This window comes from Melanostigma gelatinosum (genome assembly GCF_949748355.1).
Source record: "Melanostigma gelatinosum genome assembly, chromosome: 5".
Lineage (NCBI taxonomy): Eukaryota > Metazoa > Chordata > Actinopteri > Perciformes > Zoarcidae > Melanostigma > Melanostigma gelatinosum.
In genome coordinates this window covers 19,160,410-19,186,942 of record NC_136638.1, presented here as the reverse complement: position 1 = coordinate 19,186,942, position 26,533 = coordinate 19,160,410, and the positions used below count along the sequence as shown (strand labels likewise).

The following is a 26,533-nucleotide window of genomic DNA, read 5'->3' as shown; positions in this document are numbered from 1 at the left end:
TCAAAACAAAACAAAACAAGTCAAAAAGGGACTGAAGAATTGAGTATTTGGACAGCCGCGACTACTGTAAGTTTGTGGGGACTCGTAGCGTTTTAGAAACGGCTACTTGGAAGAAGTTCTCGGAGGCTTTTCACGGACTTTGCCACGGATTGTGAACTCTGGAGTAGCAGGAGCTTAACCCAGCTAACGTTACGGTGGCTATCGTGCAGTTTTCAAAGTGCGGCGGGTGGGAGCCGACAGACCTCCGAGGCGACCCAACTTCACCCAACACCCGGGGATTCACTTCGTCGTCGGTTCACCGAAGAAGATCTGAGCTCCGGGCCTCGGCCCTTATAATAATAACCGAGTCGTCGAGCATCGTGTGCCGCGGCAAGAGTGGAGAAACATGGCAGATGGTGACATGCGCCTGGCCGCAATGTGGCGGATAGTGTAAACCTGAAGCAAGGACTGCTCGTGCGCACGTTTCTCCCATCTTCCCACTTTTATTGATTTAAAGAAACACCTTTGATCATTTCTTAAAACTACTCGTGATTTCTTCACCCAACGCTCGCGCATTTCTCTGGTTGTTTAGTCACAGCGGCTTTTAAGGCCAAAAGACGACGGACACTTTTTTAACACACTTTTTTTTAAATTCCTTTACCGGAATAATCATTCGTCATGTGTTTTTACACTTCACTTAACTTTTAACCGGACCATTTTTTTGGTGAGTTTATTTATTTATTTGTGTGTGTGTGTGTGTGTGTGTGTGTGCGTGTGTGTGTGCGTGTGCGCGCGCGCGTGTAGGATTGTTGGCTCGTGGAGCGCTCAGACATCACGTTGTTTACAAGTGGAGACGGACCGGGGCTCAGAAGATCCTTTGTAACAGTAGCCAGATAATCCCTGTTTGTAGTCCTCATAGCCTTACAGTAACAACAAATGTATACATGCAATTCAATTTTTTTTTTACGAATTTATCCTTTATTTAGATTTATTCCTAAAGGTTTATTTTGTGAGAGGTTTAAACGATACTTTTTATTTTATTTACAATTTTCAGATATTTAAATCGAGTGTTTATTGACAGTTATGTCATTATTCTGTATCTGTAACCTTTAAGATTTAGGTAGGCCTTTTCAATTTCAGGTGAGCCCAAAAACCTCTGTAGATCCAGATGTTTTGGTGCTCATTGTCACTCTGACACTTTTGTTTTTGTTTCATTCAAACAAAGGGAATCTCATCCCAGCCATCCTTCATTCTATATAAATCGGAAGGTTTATGATAGTGACTATTAAAGAGATTATTTGGGTTCCCTAATCTCCAATCTGAGGATTAATGGAGGCTATTGGTGTGTCCAGATTACGCCTTTTCAACAGGCCCCTCTGTTTACACCCCCACAGTGGCTCAAGCATATTGTTCTTGTGTCAGAGAAGTTTTTTTAACTCATCTTCCACTCTTTTACTTTGAGAGGTAGATGTGTTAAGTGGTATCATCTTTTTTTTGGGGGTTGAGTGGAAGTTCAGACGACCGCCATGGAGGAGTCCTCGGTGCCCCCCATTGACCCAGATTTCGAGCCACAGAGCAGACCCCGCTCCTGCACGTGGCCGCTGCCGAGGCCCGACATCTCGGCTGTCAAACCGGAGGGGGCGGACGGCTCCGAGTCCGCCGCCGGGACCCCGCCCGCGGACGAGGACAAGCCCGAGCCACAGCAAATCACTTCCGAGCCAGAGAAGGCTGCGGCGGGGGCCGACGGAGGGGTCGTGGCCGGCGGGGGCGGAGCGACGCCCCGCAAAGGATCGTCCCGGCGCAACGCGTGGGGGAACCAGAGCTACGCAGATCTGATTAGCCAGGCCATCGATAACTCACCTGAGAAGAGGTTAACCCTGGCACAGATCTACGAGTGGATGGTGAAAACAGTGCCTTACTTCAGAGACAAAGGAGACAGCAACAGCTCAGCGGGCTGGAAGGTGAGTGATGTTTGATGTTTACTGTACTTTAGGTGGACTAAGTCACAGATTTATAGCCTAGTTACATCACAGCTGATGTACACTGGTTTAGCAGATAACCATCCTGTTATTTGGGCAGTAAGAAAAAAAGTACAGCAACTAGAGGAACATATTGTAAGTTATCATAATGTATACTTAGCCCAATATCAAAAATAAAAATACTACATTATTTGTTCTTGACATTTTTTTTGGTTCTTCATATTCGCCTTACTGTTTACTTTTCAGCTGATTTTCACTTATTTTCTCGACCAACAATCGTTCAGTTTCTTCAATTGTCTCATTGTTTTTTGTTTTAATTACGTAGTTATGTTTTGCGGCCTTACTGCTCAAAAATACATACTTTTGCAGCCAGGCTAAGACATCAAGGAGCAAGGGATCTGAACTGACCTGGAATAAGTCTGACTTAGTAAATACTTTTAGTCAGTGGTTCGCAACCTTTTTTGGCCTCTAACCATCATAACCACCTCGCCACTCACTGTCATGGCCTGTTTTTAAGAAGATTAATACTCAAAAATGAAATATAATCATTAACAGCTGTATCATGCTTTAGTTTCAGAAGGATCATTTGAACTTTAGTCGTGCCAAAGCATGTTTAGACTACTTGTAGTGATTCATCTGCAATTTAAACAACATTTGTTCTCTGTCCGTTTTCAGAATTCAATCCGCCACAATTTATCACTCCACAACAAGTTCTTGAGGGTCCACAATGAATCGACAGGCAAGAGCTCCTGGTGGATGCTCAACCCAGAAGGCGGGAAGACCGGGAAGGCTCCTCGCCGCCGGGCTGCCTCCATGGATAACAGCAGCAAACTGCTGAAGAGCCGCATGAGGGCCAAGCAGACTAAGAAGCAGGCGGGAGCAGCCGGCCTGGGGGGCGCTGGAGGGGCCCTGCAGGGCGACGGCAGCACAGGTTCAGCCGGGGCAGACAGCCCGAATTCCTCCCAGCAGTTCCCCAAATGGGGGGTTAACAACAGCAGCCCGTCGTCCCGCGGCAGCCTGGATGACGCCGACATGTGGACCACCTTCCGGCCGCGCACCAGCTCCAACGCCAGCACCCTGAGCGGCCGTCTGTCCCCCATCGCTCCTGGACAGGAGGACGATCACAACCTGCCCGAGGACGGACTGCTGGGAAGATACACGGCCAACAGCTTGACCCCCACCCTCACCGAGACCCTGATGGAGGAGCTGGACCTGATCGACGGCCTCACACTGATGACTGGGCAGCAGGGAGGGGCCAGTCCCAGCACAGCCCCACCAGCACCTCCCACTCCGCTGCCCTCTGCCTCCACCCTGCTGCCCCGGGGCTCCAGCTTCTCCTCCTTCCATCAGTTGCAACCATCCAGCCTCCCGCAGGCCCCAAATCACACTGGGACCCAGGCCACCGTCTCTCAGTGTGGAATGAACAGCAAAGAGCCGTCCACCTTCAGCAACTCCCTCTTCAACCCCATGTCCAGCTCCAGCTCTCGTGGGGGCGGCCATTACAGCACCCACGTGCCTTCCAGCCTGGAGGCGCTGCTGACCTCCGACTCCCCTCCACCCAGTGATGTCATGATGACTCAGGTGGATCCCCTCATGCCCAATCCTGGAGGGGTGGGCCTGATGGGCATGGGCACATCCGTGGGGGGCGTGAGGTCCAAACCCAACCAGCTGGTGTTGGCTAAAGGGCTGGAGCCCAACACAGTGGCCCCCATGCTGCTGCATACTCACATGCAGCAGCGTCACCTTCACCACCAGCAGCAGCAGCAGCAACAACTACAGCCACAACAACAACAACACCAGCACCACTCTCAGATGGGTTTGGGGATGATCCGCTCAGGTATGTCTCAGGACCTGTCACAGCTCTCGGCTCTCAAAGCCCATCATGCCGCGGTGCCAGCGGTGAGCTCTCATCACGGAGGGCCCTCCGGCTCAGCCAATCCCGGCATGAGCCTGCTGGGGATAAGTCAGTTCGGAGCTCCGTCCTGCTTCGCGACCGGTCACGACCGACTGCCCACAGACTTGGACATGGACATGTTCACCGAAAACCTGGATTGCGACGTGGACTACATCATCAACAGTGACCTCATGGACGGAGACGGCATCGACTTCAACTTTGACCCCATACTGCCTGGAGGCCAAGGCTGCGCCGGCCCGGCCACCACGCAGGGCTCCGCTCAGAGCTGGGTGCCAAGCTAAGTCCTCAGCTGACCACTCAGAGGTAGCCAGGTACACTGACACTCAAACCAGTTACTTTAGATAGTTTTATGAATAGTTTAGTCTATAACATGTCAGAACATGATAGAAAACACATTTCAAATGTCTTGCTTACCCCAAAGATATTTGATTTCTAATGAAATAAAATATATATATCTATATATATACATAACTGTGAAGTTGCTCATCGCAGTTTCCCACCGTGACATTGTCAAATGTCAGTCCAAAGCCCAAATATATTTATCGTCTATATATATATATATCTATATATATAGATATATATATATATATATATATATCTATATATATCTATATATATATAGATATATATATATAATCTATATATATAGCCAATCCACATGAATGACCGTTTTTGTCGTCTTGTCTCGCAGGAACTATTCTCCAATCAAGAAGACCTCACGAAACAACCGGTGCATTCCTCCTCCCTGCGGCCTGAAGATACTATCTTCAAATCCGACGCTTCTCTCGGACTTTTAAGACTAGACCTCCCCCGTGTCATGTGCTAAGACATGCGGAGGGCAGGGAGGAGCTTCGGGCCACTATGCACAATATTTCTCCCTTTTCTTTTTTTTTTTTTAATGACACTTGCAAACAATTAGGCTGCTCTGCGTTTTTTTTTTCTTGTAATCCAAACTGATGATGTCTCAAAGACGTGTGTGACTTGGTGTTTTTAAGAGTGAAAAGACAAATCGTTAACTCCCCTCTGCTGGGAGTTTATATTTCAGTTACGTTGCACCACAATAGCTTCAGGTTGGAAACGGTACGCGATGGCTTTGGTGTTGAAGACTCGATGGAATGTGTGTGTGTTTTTTGGAGAAGTGGCCAGTTTTCCAGCATGAACCTGCCAGACGGAGCGCTGTCTGAGGGGCAGTTACTCTGCTGCGCCGTGGACACGTTTCACCGTGAACAGGTGGAGGACGAAAGACTCAACGACCGGAGGTATAAAAGGCTCGTTCAACAATTGCTACACATCTCGCACAATTGTGGACTACGATTATATGCACAATTTTTTTAAATTTCTCACTTCAGAGAAAGAAAAGATAAGAAAGAAATTTGGTGATTGAGCAGTTAAGAGGGTCTGTATTTTCAGGCTGGAATTTTTTACTTCAATCCAGTGTGTTATGGTCGTATTATATTGTCAGTTAGAGGGTGTGTGTTTTTACTTTTTACATCCCTGATGTGTAGTCAAACTAACAAAATGAAGAAATGTAACTTGTGAATTCATACACGGGGCATTCAAGGGTGAATTAATTTGCCAACAAGTGATTGGTTGGCCAAGTATTATATTGTTTCAGACAGCGTGCCTCCACTGTCACATGGTCGAACTGATCATTTCTTCCTCCTTTTTGTTTTTGTTTTTTGACCCCAAACCTATAAGACACATTAGGTTATACCATTTCATTAAAAGAGTTAAAATCCTAAAAATGTAAAAGCCATGGTTGCACATGTACACGATGTCACGCTGCGCAGATTTATCGGGAGAACTAAATGAGATCTTGGAAGGAAATTTGAAAAATCACTTCTTGAATGGTTTTGTTATTTAACATTTTCCTGATATTTTGATAAGGGGGGGGGGGGGCTTCATGTCAAAAATATTCGCTCACACTAATTATTCAGTTCAAGAAATTAATTATCTGTGTGAGTACAAAAGAATATATTTGATTATAGTTTTAATATACAATTTAGATGGAAGTAATAAATGAGATGTTAATACATATGAATATATTACTAATGACAAGTGTTTTTTTACATTGGAGGAAGCATTCTCAGATCATTTTTAACGGTAATTTTCTATACTTGTATTTTTGTAAAGGATGAGATGCATGTAGTTTTTTTTTTTTTTACGTAACCAAAGGAACACTAATATTTGCGTTTGCATGGCGTTTAGGGAGCGCTTGGGCCTGACACGGTGTCTGGTGTGTACATAAGCTTTGCAGAAGATGCCTGTAACGTGATATCTGACGTGTGAGGCATCAGTACTTGACCATTTTAACAAAAATTCCCAATGATCTGCCTCATTTTTATTTTTTTGCATTAATTGTGAATCCAAGTAAATATAAATAAAAAACGTGGCATGACGAAAAGAAAAACACCTTTTATCGTCCCACTTTTCAACATGCCGTCGCATTCTCATCTCAAAACGAGACTAATACAACCGTTACCTCTCGGCGGGAAAACAACAGGAAGACAACTCTGCACAGATGTCATCAGATCGGGTGACAATAAGCAAAACGAATATTTATTCGACACATTTTTTCTCTGTTACAACAGACTGGAAACCATCGCACCACGTCTGTGTGTGTTGTTTTCTTGGGAGGAGGTTCTCTCTTAAAAAGAGTTGACCTCAAATTTGACTTCCCTTTTTGTTTTTTTTAGAGAAATGTATTGTAGCTCTCCAGCCATGTATATCAGTTCTATACTATTCCTTGGGTTTTATTTTGACTGCCAATATTTAAAACACTATAGCATGACTTTATTCTGTCCTCTTCCCCCTTAAATTCTATGTTTTGTGTTCGTATTTAATTACTTTTGTTCATAACTGTCAACGTTTTTGTGATCAGAAATAACATCCCAGCAGTTTAAACTCTTTCATTATGTCACTGTAACTACGTGAATATGGTCGTCTCTGGTTTTTATAAGCACTCGTTTTTTTTTGTACTTTTCTAATGGTGCTAGATGTCATTTCTGACGTTTCCTGCATGATGCTACGGGTGCATATCAGGGCCTTTTTGAATTTTATGTATCCAGCACAGGGATCTTGATATGGTGCTGTGGTAGAAGTTAGCACACGATCAAGTCTTTCCCCATTTTTGTTTTATGTTTATATATATTTTATATATATAAAACCCCACTGAACGGGTCATTAAGTAGATCTGGAAACAGAAGACCAGCTTCTTCAAACTCCATGATTTTATTGTTATTTTAAATCATAGCATTTAATTATTTTAGAAAGTTGTGTATGCAACAACTCCCCCACTTTCTCTGAACTAATGCAGGTGTTGGAAATGTTAACATTTAAAGGAGGGACTGCAGCATGTAAAATGGCAGCAGTTGGTCGGATGTCTCTAGTTTACTGGGCAGGTGTGGTGTTAATTCCCTTGTATTTCCCCCTCTATGTAATAATTATCTTCATATTTTGTTGTTCAGTTTTCTTTAAGTAGCAGTTAGTCCATGTATGTTTGAGATTTAAAAATTCCCCATTTGATACAGTATGTTAGTATTCAGCAAGGGTTCTTTCATAGGGAGGGTTGGGTAGACAGGGAATGATGAGTTGTGCATAAGCCAATTATGTTTATGATTTGTGATTAATGTTGATAGTTTTTAAGCCCCCCCCCCAAAAAAAAAAAAAAAAAATCAGTCTCTTTAAAAATTGTAAAGTCAGCCAGAGATGACAAACAGTTCTGACAAGCAGAAATAAATTCAATAAAAATAGTTTAACCCACTTTGTCTGAGTCTTTGGTGCAAAGTTACTGACTTTGTGTTTCCAGACTGTTCAGTTCTGCACATCTGCCACTAGAGGCCGCTGAAGTCCAGTAATACTACTGTAACGACATGGTGGCAAGTAAGTGTACTTTACTAAATACTGCTGGTTAATAACATGACATAATATAGTGACAATCATTCTTGAAGTGGTTTAAACCAAAAACATTTACAGTACCAGCTTATTATTATATCATGATTTAATCAGCAGACAGAACGATGTCATGTTGTTGAAAGATGTACAAAATGCCTAACAAATAGACTTTAAGATAAGATTTCTTTTGTCAAATGAAAATATGAAAGCGATTTAGCTTAGTGATTGAAAATGGCTGCCTGTAAGGTAAGTTTAATAACTGAAGGACTGCTTAAGAAACAGATTTGGTTATAAAACAAGGTTTGTGTGATTTAGTAGATAAATGATGTAAACCAGTGGTGTGTTGTGTTGAAAGTATCATGTAGAAGAAAGAAATTTTCATAGAGCGTCTTTATAGAAAACATTTCTTCATATTTTCAAAAAACATTTTTTTGGCCTTTTCACTTTTAATTCTTTAAAAAAAATTTTTTTTATATATAGATCTTTTTTTTTTCAAAAACCGCTCAAGTTGAACATTTTTTAACATCCATCTGCGTCAAAGGCTCTTAGCTGACTTGTTGGGGATTGCAGGTGTCTGATAGAAAACACGGGCGTTCACAGCCTCGATATTCATCAGAAACACTTAACGACCAAAACCAAGAAAAACAGCCACAAGTTGGCGGTGTTTCTACCACCAAAGCCCACATTCAGCCTCCAGTCATCACATCCCTCCACTTCAGCAGCACTCCAGTTTCAGCCTGAAGGCACCTGTGTTAACAGCGCGTTTTGCTTTGTGCTCGATATGCGCTTGTTTCTTTTCTACATCCTGCAGTTACTAACTCTAAACAGTCCATCACACCTCTAGATCTACCCAGAATGCAGCACAACAACCAGCTCCTACCGTCACACCCAGAAACAAAGTACTCTATAGTTTACAAAAACTATAAAAATAAAAAAGACAGAAAAAAAGTGTTCTAACAACTAGTGTGCACATTGTTCTGCTTTGTAAATGTACCGTGGATTTTGACTTCTGAACTCAACCTCGACTCACGACCAGTGACCCACTTCTCATCTGTCCAATTCATCACTTTACTGTAGCGCTTGTTTAATGAGCTTGAGACTGAACTTCAGTCTCGGATTTGATCTTTTAAAGCACATCCACAAAAATAGCACAAAAATCATCAAGCAAATGGCTCAGCTTAATCTTCTCTGTAGGAAACTGCTCACTGACTTCTTAAGTATTCTCATCGGGTGTAAATATTGTGTTTTGAGAACATCATTACCTTCAAAATCCTTACGCGTGTCAGCACTGACCTGAAAGTAACAAGTAGCGCAATAATTCACGGAACTATCTCGGATCAAGTTACTTCACTCGGACGTCTGGGGTTGCGAACAAAAGCAAAGTCTGAAAGTCCGAAAATCTTCGTTACACGTCGTACAGAAGAAAGGTGTCGGACCCACACACCGTGTGTCTCAATGTCTACTAATGAGCTACCTTGTATTATAAATATATAAAGTTTTAAAAAAGTGCTTATTAAAAGAAACTACAGTGATGTGATAACTTCCAGCAGTGTAACTGATGAGTTTGTTCTTGACCAGCATTAATACGAAATGTTAGGGAGAGCAAAAACCGTCTTCCTTCACGGTCCACTTCCTCCTCCAACACGGACGAGGATTGTCCAAAATATAACAGAGGCCCTGGTCTCCCATTAACATTCATCTTGTACAAAACGATATCTTTTTTTGGGGGGGGGGGGGGGGGGGGAGTGAAACTATTGCCCACCGTAACACACCGCTACCTACAACCAAGCCGTTCCTCACAGACTGAGTTGAAACACAAAACATGTCAAAATTAAAACAACTTCTAATAATTGCACGTAACGTTTAAGAGCCGAGATTTGATATCAGAGCAGAAGAATCTGCTGGTGGGGGGGGGGGGGGGGCATGGCACACTATGGTATAAATACATTGAAAACCACATTCATGAGGCACAGCTGCTAAACGATGGAGCTGTGTGTCCTCAAATGTGCCGCTCTCGTCCCTCTTCGCCGTCCCGATGTTTAGATTTCTTCGTCCTCGCGTCTCTGGGTCTCTCTGTACCGGCGGAGAGTTTTAGCTTCGTGCCTCTCCGAGAGCACTTAGGTAATCATGTACTGCGTGATGGCTCTGAGAGCGTAGAGCAGCTCAGCCTGCAGCCGGGCCTCCATGATGAGTAAATTAACGTGTATCTGAAGGGAGAGACAATGGAAAAAGGGATTCACACATAGCGCCAAAAGAGGTTTGAATGACGGAAACTTAAACGGTGAAGCTCTTCTTACCCGCTCTGAAGTTTTAAGTGGAGCCAAACTCAGCGGACACACTGGAGTTTTGGTGGCATCCGGAAAACAAGCCACAGCCTTGATGTACAGCTTAAAATCTCGCTCCAGCAACTGATTCACCTCTCCGTAATCATAATCATCATACCTGTAACCATAAACAAACCTCTTGTTTATCTGCTAAACACAAAGAAAAGTAGGCCCATGAGTCACAGAGGATGTTTCCGTGTCTCACCGTATTCCTAACACACAATGGATGTAGTTCCAGATCGCCCTCTTCAGGTCGGGGCTGTGCGTCGAGGGGAGCGTAGTCACACTCCTGAATCGGTCATCCAAGAGGTGTCCGATGTCCGAATACAATCTGTTGACTAAGGAGAAGCCGTGGTCCTCCCATGAATAGTCCTGCAGAGAAAACACACCACACACTCAGAGTCAGCGAGGTTTAGATTCTACTAGTGGTTCCCAAGTCTCCGCCAAGACATCTTACAACATAAAAAAAGACAAGTCAAGATCTAAACTCCGTGTTCTCAGCATACATGGAGTAACATGAAAGAATTACATGTTAAACCTTAATGAAGTTACATGTTGCAGACATCGGGATCATTGATTTAAAAGTGTGTGAAGTCACTGGATGTTTAAGGCGTCCTGTTACACATCTTAGCACAAAGAGCCATAACACACATACAAAGTTAACACCACTTGCCCCCTGACACGTTCACAAACGTGACATCCTCACCTGAACTCTAAATACTTGAAAGTGGTCCTCCTCTCTACGAGCAAACTCCTGATAGCACAAGTCGGGGTCTGTGATAAAATGCGTCGGGTCTGTGAAGCACATCATCTCCTCTTCTTCTTCGATATCTAAAAAAAGAAAGAGAGACAACGTAAGCAAAGGAGATGAGGAGGCAGAGAGAGTGTGGCTGATGATGAGTGGTGATTGCTGAGGTTTGACACCATGTGACTTAAATGCACCGATGAAGATAAAGATAAAGAAGTGAGTGGGATGATCAGTGTTATCTTGTTCGTGTGCATCTGCCTTCCTCTGCTGATGTCGGTCACCTGTTTGCTGGAGTGCTTGTGTCTGCAGCAGACGCTCTTCTCTCTTCTCACGCTCTTCCTGAGACTTTTGAATCCTCTCCTTCAGACACACCATGTCACAGCTGGAGTCCAGAGACTGTCGACACAAACAGCAGAAGAAAACGCTGATGAAGTGAAATTAAGTTTCAAGTATCTTACGAGTAACAGAGGAAAATAATCCTTATTACGAGAAAACGCTCCTCCCACTTTCATCTCACGTAGACACAAAGAGCCGTTTTACTTCAAAGTCATCTTATATCAGTTAGCATTTAAGGTGAGAAACGCATGAACCATATCATTCACACTATGAATTATGGATTATTTTATGTAAGAAATCATATCTACATAATGTCTCAAGCTAAAATGATCCTAAATCATAAAATCCTTTTGAAAACTTTTAGTCGTTTGACTGATTAGGACACACTTATCAAACAAAAACACCAAATAATCTCTGCTTCTAGCTTCTCTGTAAATTGAGAATCTTTGGGTTTCAGATCGTTGGTCAGACAATACACGCAATTTGCATTTTTTTTTTTATAAAGTAAAAGAATTAACATGTAATTGTAAATGAATAGTTAGTTGCCACAGAATAACATTGATCATTTTAAAATATTATTTCATTCATGATTAAAAAAACCCCATATAGTATCACTTGAAACATAAACCTTCATATCTATTTCCACTGACAAAAAAGGGAATCAAGCAAATGTATTAGTTTGAAAGACAAGACTGATTCCTTACCCGTCTTCGTGTCTTGTGTTCGGAGGGCGTGGCGAGCGACTGAGGCACGTTGGCGTTGCCGTTGGCAGCATCAAAGGGGCAGAAGGTTGGCGGGACACCGTTGGGAGATTTGGAGAGCGGGACAAAGTCCGAGTCTGTGTCGCATCCAAACACAAAGCTGCAGAGGGAGTGGCAGTGGGCCAGGATCACCACAGCCTGCACCAGCTCAGCCAGCGACCAGCACTGCTCGCCCGACTTCAGCAGCGTCTGGAGGAAACAGACACCAGAGCTCAGGATCAGACAGGATTTATACTCGTTAATCTGCATCCCGAGTGCTCTACAAGACGTAAACAATCCTGTTTTTCTGTAAGTGATGATGGGCAATCCTTTAATACTCTGTTTTGTTTGCCGGTGTTGCTCTGCTGTACCTGGATGTGTGAGCAGGCAGTGAGCCAGGGCTGGTGGGCCAGCACTTTGTTGATGTGGTCGAGGAGACGAAGGCGGGGGGGCGCTGCCTCCAAACCCTGCAGCCACAGAGGGTCCCCGCCCACCCTCAGGAACTGGGCCGAGTGCAGGTACACCAGGTAGTTGCAGTGATGTCGTGCTGCAGCCTGAAAGTCATGGGAAGAGAAAGTTGAGCAGATCAACTCAAACGTTAAGCGCTTGTTATTCTTTAATTTTGAATGATACTCTTATGATCCCTGGTAAAGAACAGCTCCCGAAGTCAAATGGTGAGTTAGTGGGTATGTGTAAACGAGAACAGCTTGCCAACTGACCATAATGGCGATGTAATGGCGGTACGGCAGCGGCAGGGGGCCGTCCATGTGCAGGATATAGTGCTGTGTGCGCAGGAAGCTCTCCAAGTATTGGGGGTGAGAGGCCATCTGCTGGGACACGGCGTCCACGCTCCCCCTGCTGACCAGAGCCTTCATGAACAGCAGCGACACTCGCTCGTTCTCACCGTTCACCATCACCTACAGACACCGGGACAGAGAGGAGGTGGAGGCTGGTAAAAACCTAGTGCTGTGTGCTGTGTGCTGCTGCGGTACAATCGCAGGATGTTTCATCATTGTGTTCATATGTAGGATGCTGAGGAAGTAGCCATTAGAGCTGAAATGTCAATCAATTTGTCCGGTTACAGAAGATTAAGTGGGAATACATTTGTAGAATACATTTGTCATTCTTCAAGCAAAAAAAAACCTAAAATATGCTGATTCCGGGTGCTAAAATATGATCAATTGCTGCTTTTCTCCGTATTATATCCCAGTAAGGTTAATATGTTTGGGTTTTGGACTTTTGGTTGGACAAAACAAGCAGTTTCAAGACTTCTAAACATAAAAACAGTGTCAGTTAATCAAGAAAATAATCAGTAGATGAACCGATAAAGAAAATAAACCTTAGTTGCAGCCATCGACAACGTTAAAGTTCTCATAGTGACAGTGATGAATATCTTTTGTAGTATAATGATTAGACATGTAATCTTTGTGAAAAGTTTCCTTCAAAATACGACATACATGTAAATGAATATAAGGGCCGACTGTCCTTTGAATTATGAGAACTAATTTTGTAGCTAAAGCAGGTCGGCCCAGGAGAAGGTTGGACTTCAGTGTCCACACCACGTGATGGCGGCTCAGACTGTGCTTTGGAGTCATGTTACGCACCTTAAAGCAGCTGAAGAGAGGCAGCCAGCCAGCGACGCTGTGCTACCAGCGCCAAGTGAGGGAATTCCTCACATTATTATTTCTGCATGTAAAACGGTGCTGAGCTGGAGGCTCAACGTGCACAAAGACACCAACTCATCTCCATTGCAGCAGGGGCCGATGCCTCATACAGTACTACTGCAAATGTACGATCAAAAGTAGATGAGGCTCCGGGAAAAAGACGGATGAAGAAACTAATGTGAAAGTTGGGCTTAAGAGGCCCTGAAGAGGGAAACTCTGCAGCAGCATAGAAGTGGATGAGACCAAAGACACAAACATAGGTGTGACTGCTGAGGAGCCTGAGGCCAAGAGAAACAGACCCGTGTGGAGAGGGAAGCTGGACTGCCCTCGTAGGCACGGCCATTTATTACGCCTCTCGCCATCATACAATGGCCTCTAGGAAAAGGTGTTGTGGGAGCTCGGCCTTTGCCAGTTCCCCTGAATGTGAAACCAGAGTGCACAGAGCCGATCAAAGCCAACTGGCTCACTGCAGTTTGAGCGACACGAATGTTGGCAAGGACTTCTTCTTTCAATGTCACTAAATGCTGTCTGGGATTATTTGTGTCACAGAAAGTCGGAGCGACTGTCGACCATTACATTTTAGCCTCGTACGGCTCTTGGACATTCATCAACATGTTTATCTGGCAGATAGCTGCTTGTGGTATTTCACTGCTGTCTGTAGTGGACGAGGGTTTGTTTGTGATCCTGCTAGAGGCTCCACCCCTTGACCTACATACGCTCAGGTCTTGAAAGACATGGTGACATACTACACATTACACAAATCAATCTCATTATGATGTTTACATTTCCCTAATCTCATAGTTTATGAAAAGCAAAAGAGAAAGCATATCTATCAGAAACAAAGATAAAAAATTATTTTAAAAAGAGTGAACAAAGAGGGTTTGCACTTAATGAAACTGACACAGACCCTGACCTACTGCTGTCAGTCAACAGCGATGGGAAATAGGCCGGCGGGTCCATAGAGCACACAGGTGCCTGCCAATCAAAAGGCCTCTTGACAAGAGCACATTCACGGAAGTATCTCCGTGCAAACACGAGCGCTGCTGATTAGCATGCCGAGCTGCAGAATCTACGCTACTGCTCCAACGAGCACTAAATGGCCCGGTCACCGAGAGGAAAAAAAGACATTTCTGGGTCTACACAAGGCAGACAACATGCTTTGAGGTCAACTTTTCAAGGACTCATATAGGGAGACCGCTTAGCTTTCTCCTTCTAGTCTATACAATACCAAAACCAAACACTACCGTATGTGAAAAACATTTCATAAAATGGGCTACTTATGGAAAACCAGACTTATAAGATCCCACCAAGACCATGACACAACCTTATCAACGTTGTGTCAGGTGACGCAATAACTCTGGGCACAACATGACTTGCTCCAGTGTTCTCAGAATGTCCAGGAAAACACAATTTCTTCATGAGGATTAATTCAGTAAAAAGGTTACGGTTAGCATAGTTACAGCTGAAATCCCCCCCCCCCCCCATCACACAGGACAGTGTGTGAGACTCACACTGGGACTTACTGGGCTGCACAGCCTGAGGACAAACACTGAAATCTCAGCAGAATACATGTACAACCAGACAGATCTCTACACGTCAGTGGCCAAGTCACTGTCATTCATTTGGTCGTCAGCCTCTCTAATCTACAGCTGAGACAAAAACAGTAAAATAAGTGACAACACTTACTCTTGTACAGAACTAGGAGACCAGATTTGTCCTCACTGGCATCACCCAATCGAAGAGGAAATTGGTTGTTTTGTGAAATTGCATGAACATGTCTGGACAAATTCTACAGAGAAAGTCAAACTGAAAACAGGAACTAGTTGACGTAAGCAGTCGCACAGCAGGAAATGCATCCTACAGATTTAACTGCATTACGTCTGCCGACACCTGCTATTTGCTAACATGAAACCAAAACTCTAGTTGTACAGTAAGCTTATGACAATGTTCAGTGAAAATTAAAAAAAAATTCCCAGATTTTGAAACTCCTAAAACATAAAAGGTCAAGTCAATCTTAAATTACATATTTATTTACTGGTTGCCAGACTCTACAAGTAAAGCAATCAATATTTCCTCCACATAAGTGATACATCTTCCATCATTTAAAATAACATTTTCTAATCAATACTTGTGATTAATTCACACTAGAGGGTTTAGACTGTGTGCAGACACCCATCCACGCAGCTTTATCTTTATTGCCTGAAAACAAACCACAAATTCTGCACACAGCAGTACTTTTGATAAGGCGATACCCTCCTTATTGTCCACCCACCAGAAAAAAACACCCGCATGAAAAAAACAAGCGTGTGTGGGTGGATATATAGAGCAAAGAGACACATCATTTGAGCGACTGTGTATGGTATTACGAAGCAGATTTTGGTTTCACATAAATGCAAACAGTATGAGGGAGATGCACATTAAGGCTTTGTGCACAAAAACCTATTAATTCTGCTTACAGTACGCCCAGCAGCTACCGAGTTAGAAACAGACGTTTTTTTCCCCCTAGTCAAAACCAAGCTTGAGGATTGACGGTAGTGTTGATATTAGAGCGCTGCTATATTCAACATGTGGCCTGGTTGCAAAAGATAGAACTCATAAAAAACCTCCTAGAGGGCCAGTTGTAAGTAAAAATTCACAGATGAAGATTGATGTTTCCTTCCCAACGGAGGACAGGTCATTTCTTTATTGATCAGAGAGGAGGAGGAGGGATGAAATGAAAAACAGGGATGACGTCACTGAGGGGAGGAAAGGTAAATGGAGACAAAGACGGGCTAAAACAGCAGCACTCTACGGGCAGGAATTTAAAAGGACTAAGACTACGCATAAGGAAGTAGAACAATGATACCAGCAGTCTACCAGGGAAGGGTATATGTGTCAGCTTGAGATGAGATGTTGGCGACTGTATGTGTGGTGGTGGTGGGCTGCTGCAGGAGGGAGAAGGACATTCAATCTGCATGCCGGTTGAACCTGGAGGGGCTCCGTCCTGACAGGCATTAACGCCCCCCCTCCCCAAATCACCGGAAACACATGCAGCCAAGGGCCGATTTTGGCCCTTGCAACATGAACTCAAAGAGAGAGAGAAGTGCAAAACAAACCAGCTGCAGCCCAAAGATGTTTGGAGAGGGGAGGGGAAAAGGAGCTGCACATACAACATGACAAAGACAAACAAAACACTGTGCTGCAGGATTTAAAAAAATAAAAAATAGAAAGCCAAGCCCACACAAAGCCGATGAGTGATTGGACCTGTCAGAGAACAGGTAGGTAGAGCAAGGGGACAATGCAGTAAAGACTCCCACCGATAATCAGGTCATGCATAGCTAGCCTCATTCACGGACGAGCCAGGGGTCGTGCATGTATTCAGATTAAAAAGCAGGTGCCCAAACGTGGGGGTGCTTTAATGCCAAATACATGTTTATTCCAACAGACGAGTGCTTTAAGTACTCTACTGTAGTCGTAAAATGGTTATTTTGCTTTGCACAAGCATTGGTCTCAATACAAACACTGATTGTTTGTCTTCCAGCTAAAGACGGTTACGTAATCATATATAATATGGTCTATGATAAATGTATGCATATGAATATGAACAGCAACACAGTGAGAGGGACAGTGAGCAGTAACCCAAAAATGGACTTGAAACCAGAGTAGAGAGGTTTTTTTCTCACATTCCTCCCTGTTTTGCTCCATTTCTGGACTCTAATCTGCAGCAAACGCACAGTCTTTTAGGGACCGCACTTGAGACAGCGCCCCCCTTCTGTTGCAAAATAGAAAGACAGCGACAGAGGAGAAAAACAACTTTGATTGGCAGTCCAGCTCAGCCAGCAAAAAAAAAAAAAAGCAGCACAATAAAAGTCTCCGGCATTTAGAGGAACCTGGTGCAAGAAAGACAGAATCCTCGTGGATTAAAAGATATTTCACATATATTTTATTTATGGGTATTCTATGTCAATGCATTACTTCACAGCCACCTTAATAACTGACAAGACACTTTTCTCCCCAAATCCTCAGATGATGTCATCGTCACCTACAGATTTATTTCACCTCACACTGCAAAGCTCTCAAACCTCGTTGCTTGCATTTTAACGTCAGTATTTGACAAAACCCAGTGTTAAAGTAAAATATAACCATGTATAAAAAACAAATTGTTAACGCAAACGTTAAATCCTCAATGGTGAAGCAACAAAGGAAGACTGTTCGTTACGTTGTAAGGCTGTATATCACAGCGAATGCATTCAAACGGCTAATTTTGTTCATATTAATTGGCTGAATGTGACGTACATTTACTAACGGTTACGTTAGTTTATAAACCTTTGACCGTGTCGCGAGCTTTAACGTGACATTTTAACCACTGGAGATAGAAACTACAAAATGTTTCTTGATGGCAGTTCATAGTTCTGAATTAAATTAATATAAACTACTTTTATTGCATTTTTTTTTAAAGTTGGGATTTAACTCTATGGTATGATTGCTCGATCGGCTGTTAGCTGTTAGCTTAGATCAGAAGTTTGGTAGCTAACTCACAGCCACTGTAACGTTAGCGAACTTACTGGTTGACAAGTTAAAAAGTTTAGAGATTTAAAAACCTGTAAATGGTCTTCTTTACATTGTCGGCTGTCAGCTGCCCAAAGAGGTAATTTAAAGCTATAAAAAAACACAGGAACTCTGATAGAGAGCGGTGGATAAGAGACGAGTTTCTTTGATATAAAATAACGTAAATCCGTTCAGCAAATGAATGAACGTTACCAGAGCTACTCAGCTAGCCGCTAGCTTTAATTGTGTTAAAAAACTAACGTTAATTAAACTGTCTTCAACAGCTTTGTCTCGTGTCGGCTTTAAAACCTACCTGTTTGTGGACTCGCTGGCACTGGGTTCTCAGGGGGTACTCCATTTTATTCGCACAGATGATCATTTTCCAAAAAAAGTGTGCCTACTGCATGGATGCGGCTCTGTCTTTTCTTGGTGCCTTCGCCAGCTAACAGTGAGCTAACAAAGGCAAGCGAAGCCGCAGTCAGCCCCCGTCTCTGAGCCGGAGACTGGACTGAGAGAGCAGAGGAAACCTTCCAGAGTCGAGCTGACAGCTCCAGTAACAGTGGGCCCAATCAAAGCACAGGAGGCGGAGCCGGCTCTCACAGGCTCATATCCAAATGCTAATGAACATCTGCAAACAACAACGCATAGACACACACCCACATGCGAACTTCATGCCAATTCATGGGACGGGACATCTGTTAGGAGGCTAGATTTATTAATATAATATATAATATACTGTGCACTTGAATTAGGGAAATGTAGCTTTAGGTAACCTTTTGTCAGACTTATCTCCACAGTGCTGTAGGCAGCCTTAACAACTGGGCCTGTTTCACAAAGCAGAGTTATCTTTATTCTAATTATTTGGATGTGATTAGTCAAACCCAGAAGCCCCTGAAATCTGCAACATGGACAATAAAATCATCTGCGTAATGCTGCTTGGTGGGTTCATGGATCTGATGACATGTGACTTGTTCATATAATTTTGTGCACTGTTTTTTCTGGGACTGTTTTAAGGTGTGGGTGAGCCCCCCTACTTCAAATTAAGCAAAATCTTAAAGTGACTCTCTCCCCACCGGAGGATTGATACATCTCATTCAGTTACACATAATAAACATTTTACATCTGCTGTTAACAGGCCTGAGTCGTAAAGTGAGAAGTAGTCAACAGTTTGGGGAAGGCCTTTTCTTGTTTTGACATGACAGTGCCTCTCAGTCTGTACATAAAGCCTGAAAGAAATGGTTCTCCCAGTTTGTCGGGGGTTTGCACAGAAGCTCTGACATCTAGTCCACGCAGAAAAAAAATATCTTAATTTGAAGTCCACATACAAAATATTGTGGATAACATTCCAAGGATAATAGAGTTAGAGCAGCATATCAATACTCTCTTTGTAATATGTCCAGTCATGATGTAATGTTATGGTGTCTATAGCCTACCTTTGCCCATGTAGAGTATCATCAAACACTCAGTAAAGGAACAATGTCAAACAGGATTACACCATTGAAGCTAAATCAGTTGTTAACATGGATTAATATTTGACTTTTCAAAGCCGTACGCGGTGCTTATTTGGGAATAAAACTATAGATAGATCTCTCACATGACTTTGATGATATGTTTGCATGAAAGACTTAACAGGGGAGAATATTAAGTCATAACAACGTCACAAAGGCAGACAACAAGTATCATTCATGTTTGTATCCTGAAGTAAACTAAACACACAAGCATTGATTACATGGCCACAACTGACCCCTACGTTCAGGCTTGCTTTGACCCAATTGTTACTTTTTGTGTGGACTTATTCAGTCTTCTCGTGTCTTAATGAATGGGACGTTTGTTCTTTATCACACATTTTGGGATTCCATTGGTTTAAATCTGGTTGTTTTTCTGTCTGAGAATCACGACTTTCATTCGAATTAGTTTCTGTGTTTTTGTACTTTCTTAAGACAGTCAGTATGTGTTCAGTGTGGATACATTATTTCTGCAACATCACCATGTAAATGCTAATTCTAATGTAGTTCCCAATCTTAAGCAATTTGTATTCAATGTGACTTTTTCCCTTCTTGAGGTTCTGCTTTGGCCAGCGTGATCCTGATTACTGTGTTTGTAAATTAACATTCCTGATTCGCAGTGAGATGTCCACTCATGAGGGAGACACTATAAAACCTATAAAACCAGATCTAATGTCCCATGAGTGATGAAGCCTTGTGCATCAGAGGACTGAACCATGTACACGTCTTTCATGAATATTTGTTTACAACATTAAGGAAAGGCTGTCTTGGCTGTGATCCATTAAGCTTTATTGAAACTTCCCTAAAGTTCCAAACAGTACAAACATAAGTGAAAGTAAAGCTGACGGAGGAGCTCTGGGGAAAACAAGTGACACTGGCCTCGATTGTCCATCTATATTAGATTAACATGCAGTTTGCACAAACATCATGTGAAACATATGCAGTGGCAGGCAGAACCAGTCTAAACCACTTAGCTACAGTTCTAATTCATTCAGGGGAAAACACCAAACGAATATCTGCAATACGAGAGTTTCTCAGTCAGGGATTCAGCCTAGTCCTAGATTTAAAACAATATTTTAGGGATGCGATCAATGACTATTTTTAAAGCTAAACTGATGTCTTCAAATTGCATCTTTTAGTCAACATGCAGTTCAAAACCAAAAGATCTATAAAACATTACTAAGATAGACATAAAATGAAATCTTCACATTTGAGAAGCGTGTAATAAAAATTGATCATAACAAAATATTAATATACATTAATTCTCTGTCGATTGACTCATAGTTTCAGAAATACAATATTTAATAGAGATATTGATTCAAAAACATCTAACGTCGACGAGGCTTAAAACTCGTCTGGGAAACTGCCAAGAGATTAACCAAACGACACAATGTTAGTGTCATATTAATTTGGCTGGAGCCACTGTAGCCGTTTGAGTCTGACAAGGATTGTGAACAAACTACAATGCTAACATTTCAGAATTGAAGCATAATGGCGTTTCAATAAGGTAGTTTTGCCGTGCATCTTTTGGAATACGATGCTTCATGTGGTTTGACTCCTACTGTTTTTCTGTTTGTTAAAAGTAACCATATCCTGAATCAAAATGATGTCGTCGAACAGCTGGCTGGTGTAACCAGCATCAAAGCGATGTCATGCCACCCTTATTGCACAGAAATTCTTAGAGAAACAAACAGAAGGGACTTTCCTAAGAAGGAAGTCTGCCACCATTGTGGTTTATTCCGCTTGTACAACAGTGATACAAGAGATTGTTTTTTTATCGTTCTGCCTGACCTCACATCTGCATCTCAGGGAACCATACAGTATCATTATTAAATGCTGGTGACACTGGGCTGTTACCCTGTTCTACCAGCCACGTCAACAGGTTTTTATCAGGTAAACAAATCGTTTGGCCTCAGAAGCAGAAAGTGGACAAACATGTTTCCTCTCAAGACAGTTCAGAGGTTGATGTAAGCTTCATGCTGCCTTTCACCATCATTTCCTGTTTAACAAGAAACTGCAACTAAAGAACTGTTGAATCAGCAGTGATACATCAACATGTTGCCTAAATCATACGGCACGTCTTCTGCAAACATTTAAAAGTTTCAGCAAATTGAGAGTAGACTTGATAGAAATAAGGTAGTCGTGGCATATAAAGAGGGATTCTACTTAAAAAATGACCTGGTACCACATCAAAAAACATCCTTAAAAACAGCTTACAGTTAAAAACAAAAAGACACCAAATGTCTGCATGTGTTCTTGCCAGTTTGGACTGGAAGACGTTGGAGTGTACGTGCTGGGAAGAGTCACCCCTGAGGGCAGAATAGGTACAACCCTCCTCTCTGTGATGCAGCAGATTTCATTCGTGTCTTTGTAAAGTAGAAAAAAGTATTTTGTCTGCCTTTTAAATCAGTGGAAAATAGAAAGCGATATGAATATATATTTAGAGAGCCGTGTACGGTCAGTGTAGGATCGATTATTCATCTCATGACAGACTTAAGTGAAATATAGTGGGGAAATATACAGGATATCATTTACATTTTTACCTAATTTTGATTTTGAGACACCCGTCCTCCAGGGAAAGAGAGCCGTCACTGACGAGACGTTTCCAGACACGCTCACAAATACCGGTACACAGTAGACTGTAAATAAATCATACGTGCCACACACAAACCAAGAAATACAAATAAAGACATAAAGAACACAACAATACCAATATGCTTCTAAGAAGTGCAGTAAACTGTCTTGAAAGTCTACTAATAGAGTGATGAATACATAATCATAACAACCATCCTGATAACATAAATTATTTAAGCACTATTGTTAGCGACTGCTGCAACCTTCCCTTCATGCCACAAATACTAAAAGTAGCACATCCTCGTTTAATGGACCCCACAACTTGTTTCATCGAACAATGTGTAGTTAGCATTAAGCAGAAGCTCTGTCATGCAGTCTCTTGATTTACAAATCATCAAATAAAATCGACTTAACAGTTGAGGTCAAGACTTCAGCACAGACAAAGTGCATTGATTGTGTACAATTAAAGAAGTCACTTACCTTGCACTCTGATCAGGATGAACACAGCTCTCTTTGTTACATCTCAACTCTCTGAACTGCTGAGTATTATTTCACTCAAACACCTGGTACTTTTGTTTTTCTTGTAAAAAACCTTTAAAACGACAACATCTCGAATTAATATACAAATAATTCACAGGAAACATAAGGATTTTAAACAAGACATATATTATTATTATTGCATACAAAAATAGTGTCAGATGTGCTGCGCAATCACAACGAGGAACCAAGTATCATGATCTACTAAAACATGATATTCTGAAGATCATTAAACTTCGGTTTAACAGAAAACAAGCAGTCGGATTAAAGTTTCACTGAACACCGAGAGCTTTGTCGAGGAAATTCGCAAATTTCTTGGGCTGTCCGGGCAAGAAGGGCTGAAGAACAGAGAGATCCATCGTCCTCAGTGTTTCTGTCAGGGTGCTGAAAGATAAATCAAAAATAGTTTGTTACTTTTGTTGTGCTAAACAACCTCACACGTAGAAACTGCGTGAGAAACGCATACCTGCATGTGCAGTACAACAGGTGGGAGTCCATGTGTAGCTGTCTGGCCATCTCCAGTTGGTGGTTGTTCATCAGCTTGTCATTGACGACAACCAGCAGAGGTTTTCCTGCTCCCAGCGCCTCCAAACAGCTTCCTGCTCCTGAGGACCAAAACATCCTAATTCATGAGTAGAACTGACAGCAGTCTGTGTTTTTAGTACCGCCGGTTTTTCGTCATTTTACTGTGATATAAAACGTTGATTTTCATACAGTGAACTTATTGTCTTCTACTTATTTTTTGTTGCATTTGTGGGAAACTCAAGATAACCAATAATACACAACGAGGAGTCCTGATATGTAGAAGTAATGGACCATGTGGAGGTGAACAAACACCACGGCATAAAAAAAACGTGTTAGTATTATAATAATTGATAGTGTTTGTGGGTAGTTTAGCTCAGGGATTCCCAAAGTGGGGTGCGCGCACCCCTGGGGGTGCGCGAGGTGCCTCTAGGGGGTGCGCGAGAGGAAAAGTGTAATGGTGGTCTGATGGTGTAATAATATTAAATATAAAAAAAAAATGTAATTTTAATTTAAAAACTGTCAGGTGGGACATCTGAAGCTATCAGTCGTAAAAGAGGAGAGGGACAGAGAGAGAGAGAGGAATCGGAGGCGAGGGGAACAGAGAGGTGCGTTGGGGAGAGACCGGGAGAAGAAATCGAGCCAGAGTCAGAGGAAGATGAGACGGAGGAGACCGAAAAGGAGGAAGGGATAGCACAGACAAATCGGGAGCACATCGGCCCATCGCGGAGTCAAGGTGAAAAAAGAGGAAACGAGAGTGAGCATCAGACTGGGAAAAAAAGAGGAAATATGATGAAAAGTATGTGTGTCTGGGCTTCACTTGGATTGGCAACGCAGATTCCCCAAAGCCACAGTGCGTGGTGTGCAGTGAGGTTCTGGCTAACAGCTGTATGAAACCCTCTTATTTACGTCGCCACCTGAACACCAAGCATGCCAGTGCAAGTCAAAAGCCCCTTACATATTTTATATCGAAATTGGAGGAGTTACAAAACAGCCAAAAACAACTGGAGTCTCATTCATGTGTTGGGTCTATAAATGACGCACTACGGGCTTCATATCTGGTTACAGAACAGCGAGAAAGGGGCTACCGCACACAATCGCTGAAGACGTGAGCTTGCCAGCTGCCAGAGAGATGGTGGAATGTATGATTGGGGAGAAAGAAGCAAAAAAGTTGGACATGATCCCGGTGTCCAACAACACTGTGTCGCGCCGCATCGATGCTTTGTCCGAAGACATCCTGGCTACATTAGTCGCTCATTAATTGTAAATTAAATGTGATAATCTGCCTCTGAGCCTGTGCGTGTGTGCTCGCATCCTGATTGCTCTTTAAAAGTGACGCCTTGTGTCACTGAAAGTTATTGAAACTTTGTTGCAGTGTTTCAGGGCGTTTTCACACCTTCAGTTCGTTTGCTTTGTTCTGATTCAGGGATTAATATGATACAATGTTGCAGTTTCCCCTTTGTTCGGTTTGTGTTCATACTGCAACATTTAACAGCGGACTAAATATTGTAACCAAACGCCACGCGCGGGCAAACTGTTCTCTCATTGGTCCGATTTTATTTTTAGGCTCTGTTGCTTTTTTTTTTTTATTAAGGGGGGGGGGGGGGGGTGCGCGAACCCGGTCGGGATGTAGAAGGGGGTGCGCGGCCTAAAAAGTTTGGGAACCGCTGGTTTAGCTCATAATACGATTCACTTCAACTGTTAACATAGCATGATGACAAAGTGTTTCTGCTTTACGTTGTCGGAAACCTAGAAGACGGATTACTTGACACACAGGTTTCTATTACGTGCTTTTGAAAATAGTCAGCATTACTGTAAGGTGTATACAATTTGTGGTAAACTGTGTCAAACTGCAAAAACGATATGATCCTTCAGTGCAAATACCTGTGCTGCTAAAAGGTTTCAGCTAGTACTCAGGTCGTATCTGTTCTTGAGGCTCTGCTGTTTTAATCATCGGTTTTCTGTTTAATGTTTGAACACTGCTGACAAACCTGTGTTTGCTTTTGCTTTGAAGTCTACAGAGTTATTAATGTGTTCTTGGCAGGAAATTAACATGGAAACTACCGGTTCTGGCCGACCCTTTTAATAGTTATTATGAGCATTATGTTTTTATATATTTTTTTTATGTTCTTTTTAAATACTTTACTCGCCTGCATGGCTGATGACGAGGTCCGCCTGCTGGATGTCGTCTGCTATAGAGTCTTTGAACCGATAAGCCTCCAGTCTGACGTGTGGACAGCTGTCAGCAGCTGGAAGAATAGATCCTCGTCCAGCCTGAAGAACCAAACGCTCATATCCACGAGCCTTCAACGCCTGCGGGGACAAAAAAAGAAACGTATTATAGAACTGGTCAAAACTTTCACAAATTCGCACTTTGATGTTGCCGCAGTTTACAAAGACCAAAAACCTGGATCATTTCGTCGCCGTTATCATTAATACTTATTGGCCACACCAGATGCAAGTATCGCTGTTCCAGGACAGAGACAATAAATTACTCTTGTTTTAATACCTTTAGCTGTGAAAAAGATCATTTTAATTTGATAGTATTTCTAGAATGAATGCCCTATTGTACAAAATCCAGTTAGCAGTATACTACAATGGTGAACTGTATCCAAGTACATTTACTCTTTTAATATACTTAAGTACAAATTTAAAGTACTTGCACTTATATCAATGTTATGCTAATTTATATTTGTACATACATAATAATAACCAACTTTGCTCACCTGCACGGTCTCTGGACACGTGACGCCTTCGATGAGATCATCGAAGCTCGTGGTGCCGACAGTCACAAACACGGTCTTCATGACTTCTCCGCTGAAACTGTTTTTTTGCAGGATTTGTGCGTGCACTTCCAGGAGCCTCCTCTCACCAGCTCATCCTCACCCCACAGCCGTAAAACTGACAGCTACTTCCGCTTCAAGCCTGTGACGTCACAGTCCGTGAAACAAACACGTGATGCTGCCACCTCGAGGCCTGGAGCTGTAACTGTTAACCGCTTCATACGGACAGTGACGTGAGTGGAAAAATACTAGTAGAGAAATTATAAATTATTATAACTTCTTTGGAATAAAAGCACAGTTCAAATGTCCCATGATGCAGACTTGATCTTGACAATAAACTAAAGTACCATCATCATCATCATCATCATAGACAATAGACCCTCTCTTTAATAGCTCATAGCTCTGCAGTGTGAACTGTTCTTTACTGTAGTTGATGGTGTGATAAGGTGACAGAGTACAAACACATTGTACATAAGATAATGTCATCAGAGGGAAGTTTCTAAAGG

The 26,533-nt window shown here is 42.5% G+C and overlaps 3 protein-coding genes across 5 annotated transcripts; 1 reads left to right on the top strand and 2 right to left on the bottom strand.

Annotated features, from left to right (window-relative positions):
• On the top strand, positions 1-6,392 carry foxo4 (forkhead box O4). 3 transcript variants are annotated; one of them, XM_079268597.1, is made up of 4 exons: positions 1-703; positions 1,486-1,940; positions 2,634-4,176; positions 4,565-6,392. In XM_079268597.1, exons 2-3 carry the CDS (start codon positions 1,506-1,508, stop codon positions 4,152-4,154), a joined length of 1,956 nt encoding a protein of 651 aa, XP_079124723.1. In that variant the 5' UTR covers positions 1-703; positions 1,486-1,505; the 3' UTR covers positions 4,155-4,176; positions 4,565-6,392. The 3 variants fall into 3 exon arrangements, with proteins under 3 accessions (XP_079124723.1, XP_079124721.1, XP_079124722.1); XM_079268595.1 differs by having other exon boundaries at positions 2,634-4,184; XM_079268596.1 differs by lacking the exon at positions 1-703 and having other exon boundaries at positions 1,383-1,940; positions 2,634-4,184.
• A 3,128-nt stretch (positions 6,393-9,520) lies between these two features.
• Positions 9,521-18,596, bottom strand: sesn4 (sestrin 4). Its single transcript, XM_079268598.1, has 9 exons — positions 18,420-18,596; positions 12,635-12,832; positions 12,287-12,469; positions 11,880-12,125; positions 11,121-11,235; positions 10,798-10,922; positions 10,297-10,463; positions 10,065-10,209; positions 9,521-9,974 (listed from the first exon to the last, which is right to left on the bottom strand). Exons 1-9 carry the CDS (start codon positions 18,483-18,485, stop codon positions 9,885-9,887), a joined length of 1,335 nt encoding a protein of 444 aa, XP_079124724.1. The 5' UTR covers positions 18,486-18,596; the 3' UTR covers positions 9,521-9,884.
• Positions 18,597-21,483: 2,887 nt separating this feature from the next.
• On the bottom strand, positions 21,484-26,127 carry LOC306777408 (UDP-N-acetylglucosamine transferase subunit ALG13). Its single transcript, XM_079268498.1, has 4 exons — positions 25,971-26,127; positions 25,395-25,557; positions 23,189-23,327; positions 21,484-23,106 (listed from the first exon to the last, which is right to left on the bottom strand). The coding sequence occupies exons 1-4, from the start codon at positions 26,049-26,051 to the stop codon at positions 22,995-22,997; spliced, it is 495 nt and encodes a 164-aa protein (XP_079124624.1). The 5' UTR covers positions 26,052-26,127; the 3' UTR covers positions 21,484-22,994.
• Positions 26,128-26,533: the final 406 nt, after the last annotated feature.

Bases quoted from the DNA above. Each gene is read 5' to 3' on its own strand.
- foxo4 (XM_079268597.1), top strand. From the start codon at position 1,506: ATGGAGGAGTCCTCGGTGCCCCCCATTGACCCAGATTTCGAGCCACAG. The intron at 1,941-2,633 runs GTGAGTGATGTT...GTCCGTTTTCAG, and splicing joins ACAGCTCAGCGGGCTGGAAG to AATTCAATCCGCCACAATTT.
- sesn4 (XM_079268598.1), bottom strand. From the start codon at position 18,485: ATGATCATCTGTGCGAATAAAATGGAGTACCCCCTGAGAACCCAGTGC. The intron at 12,126-12,286 runs GTACAGCAGAGC...TGTTTCCTCCAG, and splicing joins CTGCCTGCTCACACATCCAG to ACGCTGCTGAAGTCGGGCGA. The intron at 10,923-11,120 runs GTGACCGACATC...TTCTTTTTTTAG, and splicing joins ACAAGCACTCCAGCAAACAG to ATATCGAAGAAGAAGAGGAG.
- LOC306777408 (XM_079268498.1), bottom strand. From the start codon at position 26,051: ATGAAGACCGTGTTTGTGACTGTCGGCACCACGAGCTTCGATGATCTC. The intron at 25,558-25,970 runs GTGAGCAAAGTT...TTGTCCCCGCAG, and splicing joins CGTGTCCAGAGACCGTGCAG to GCGTTGAAGGCTCGTGGATA. The intron at 23,107-23,188 runs GTATGCGTTTCT...TTTATCTTTCAG, and splicing joins CTGTTGTACTGCACATGCAG to CACCCTGACAGAAACACTGA.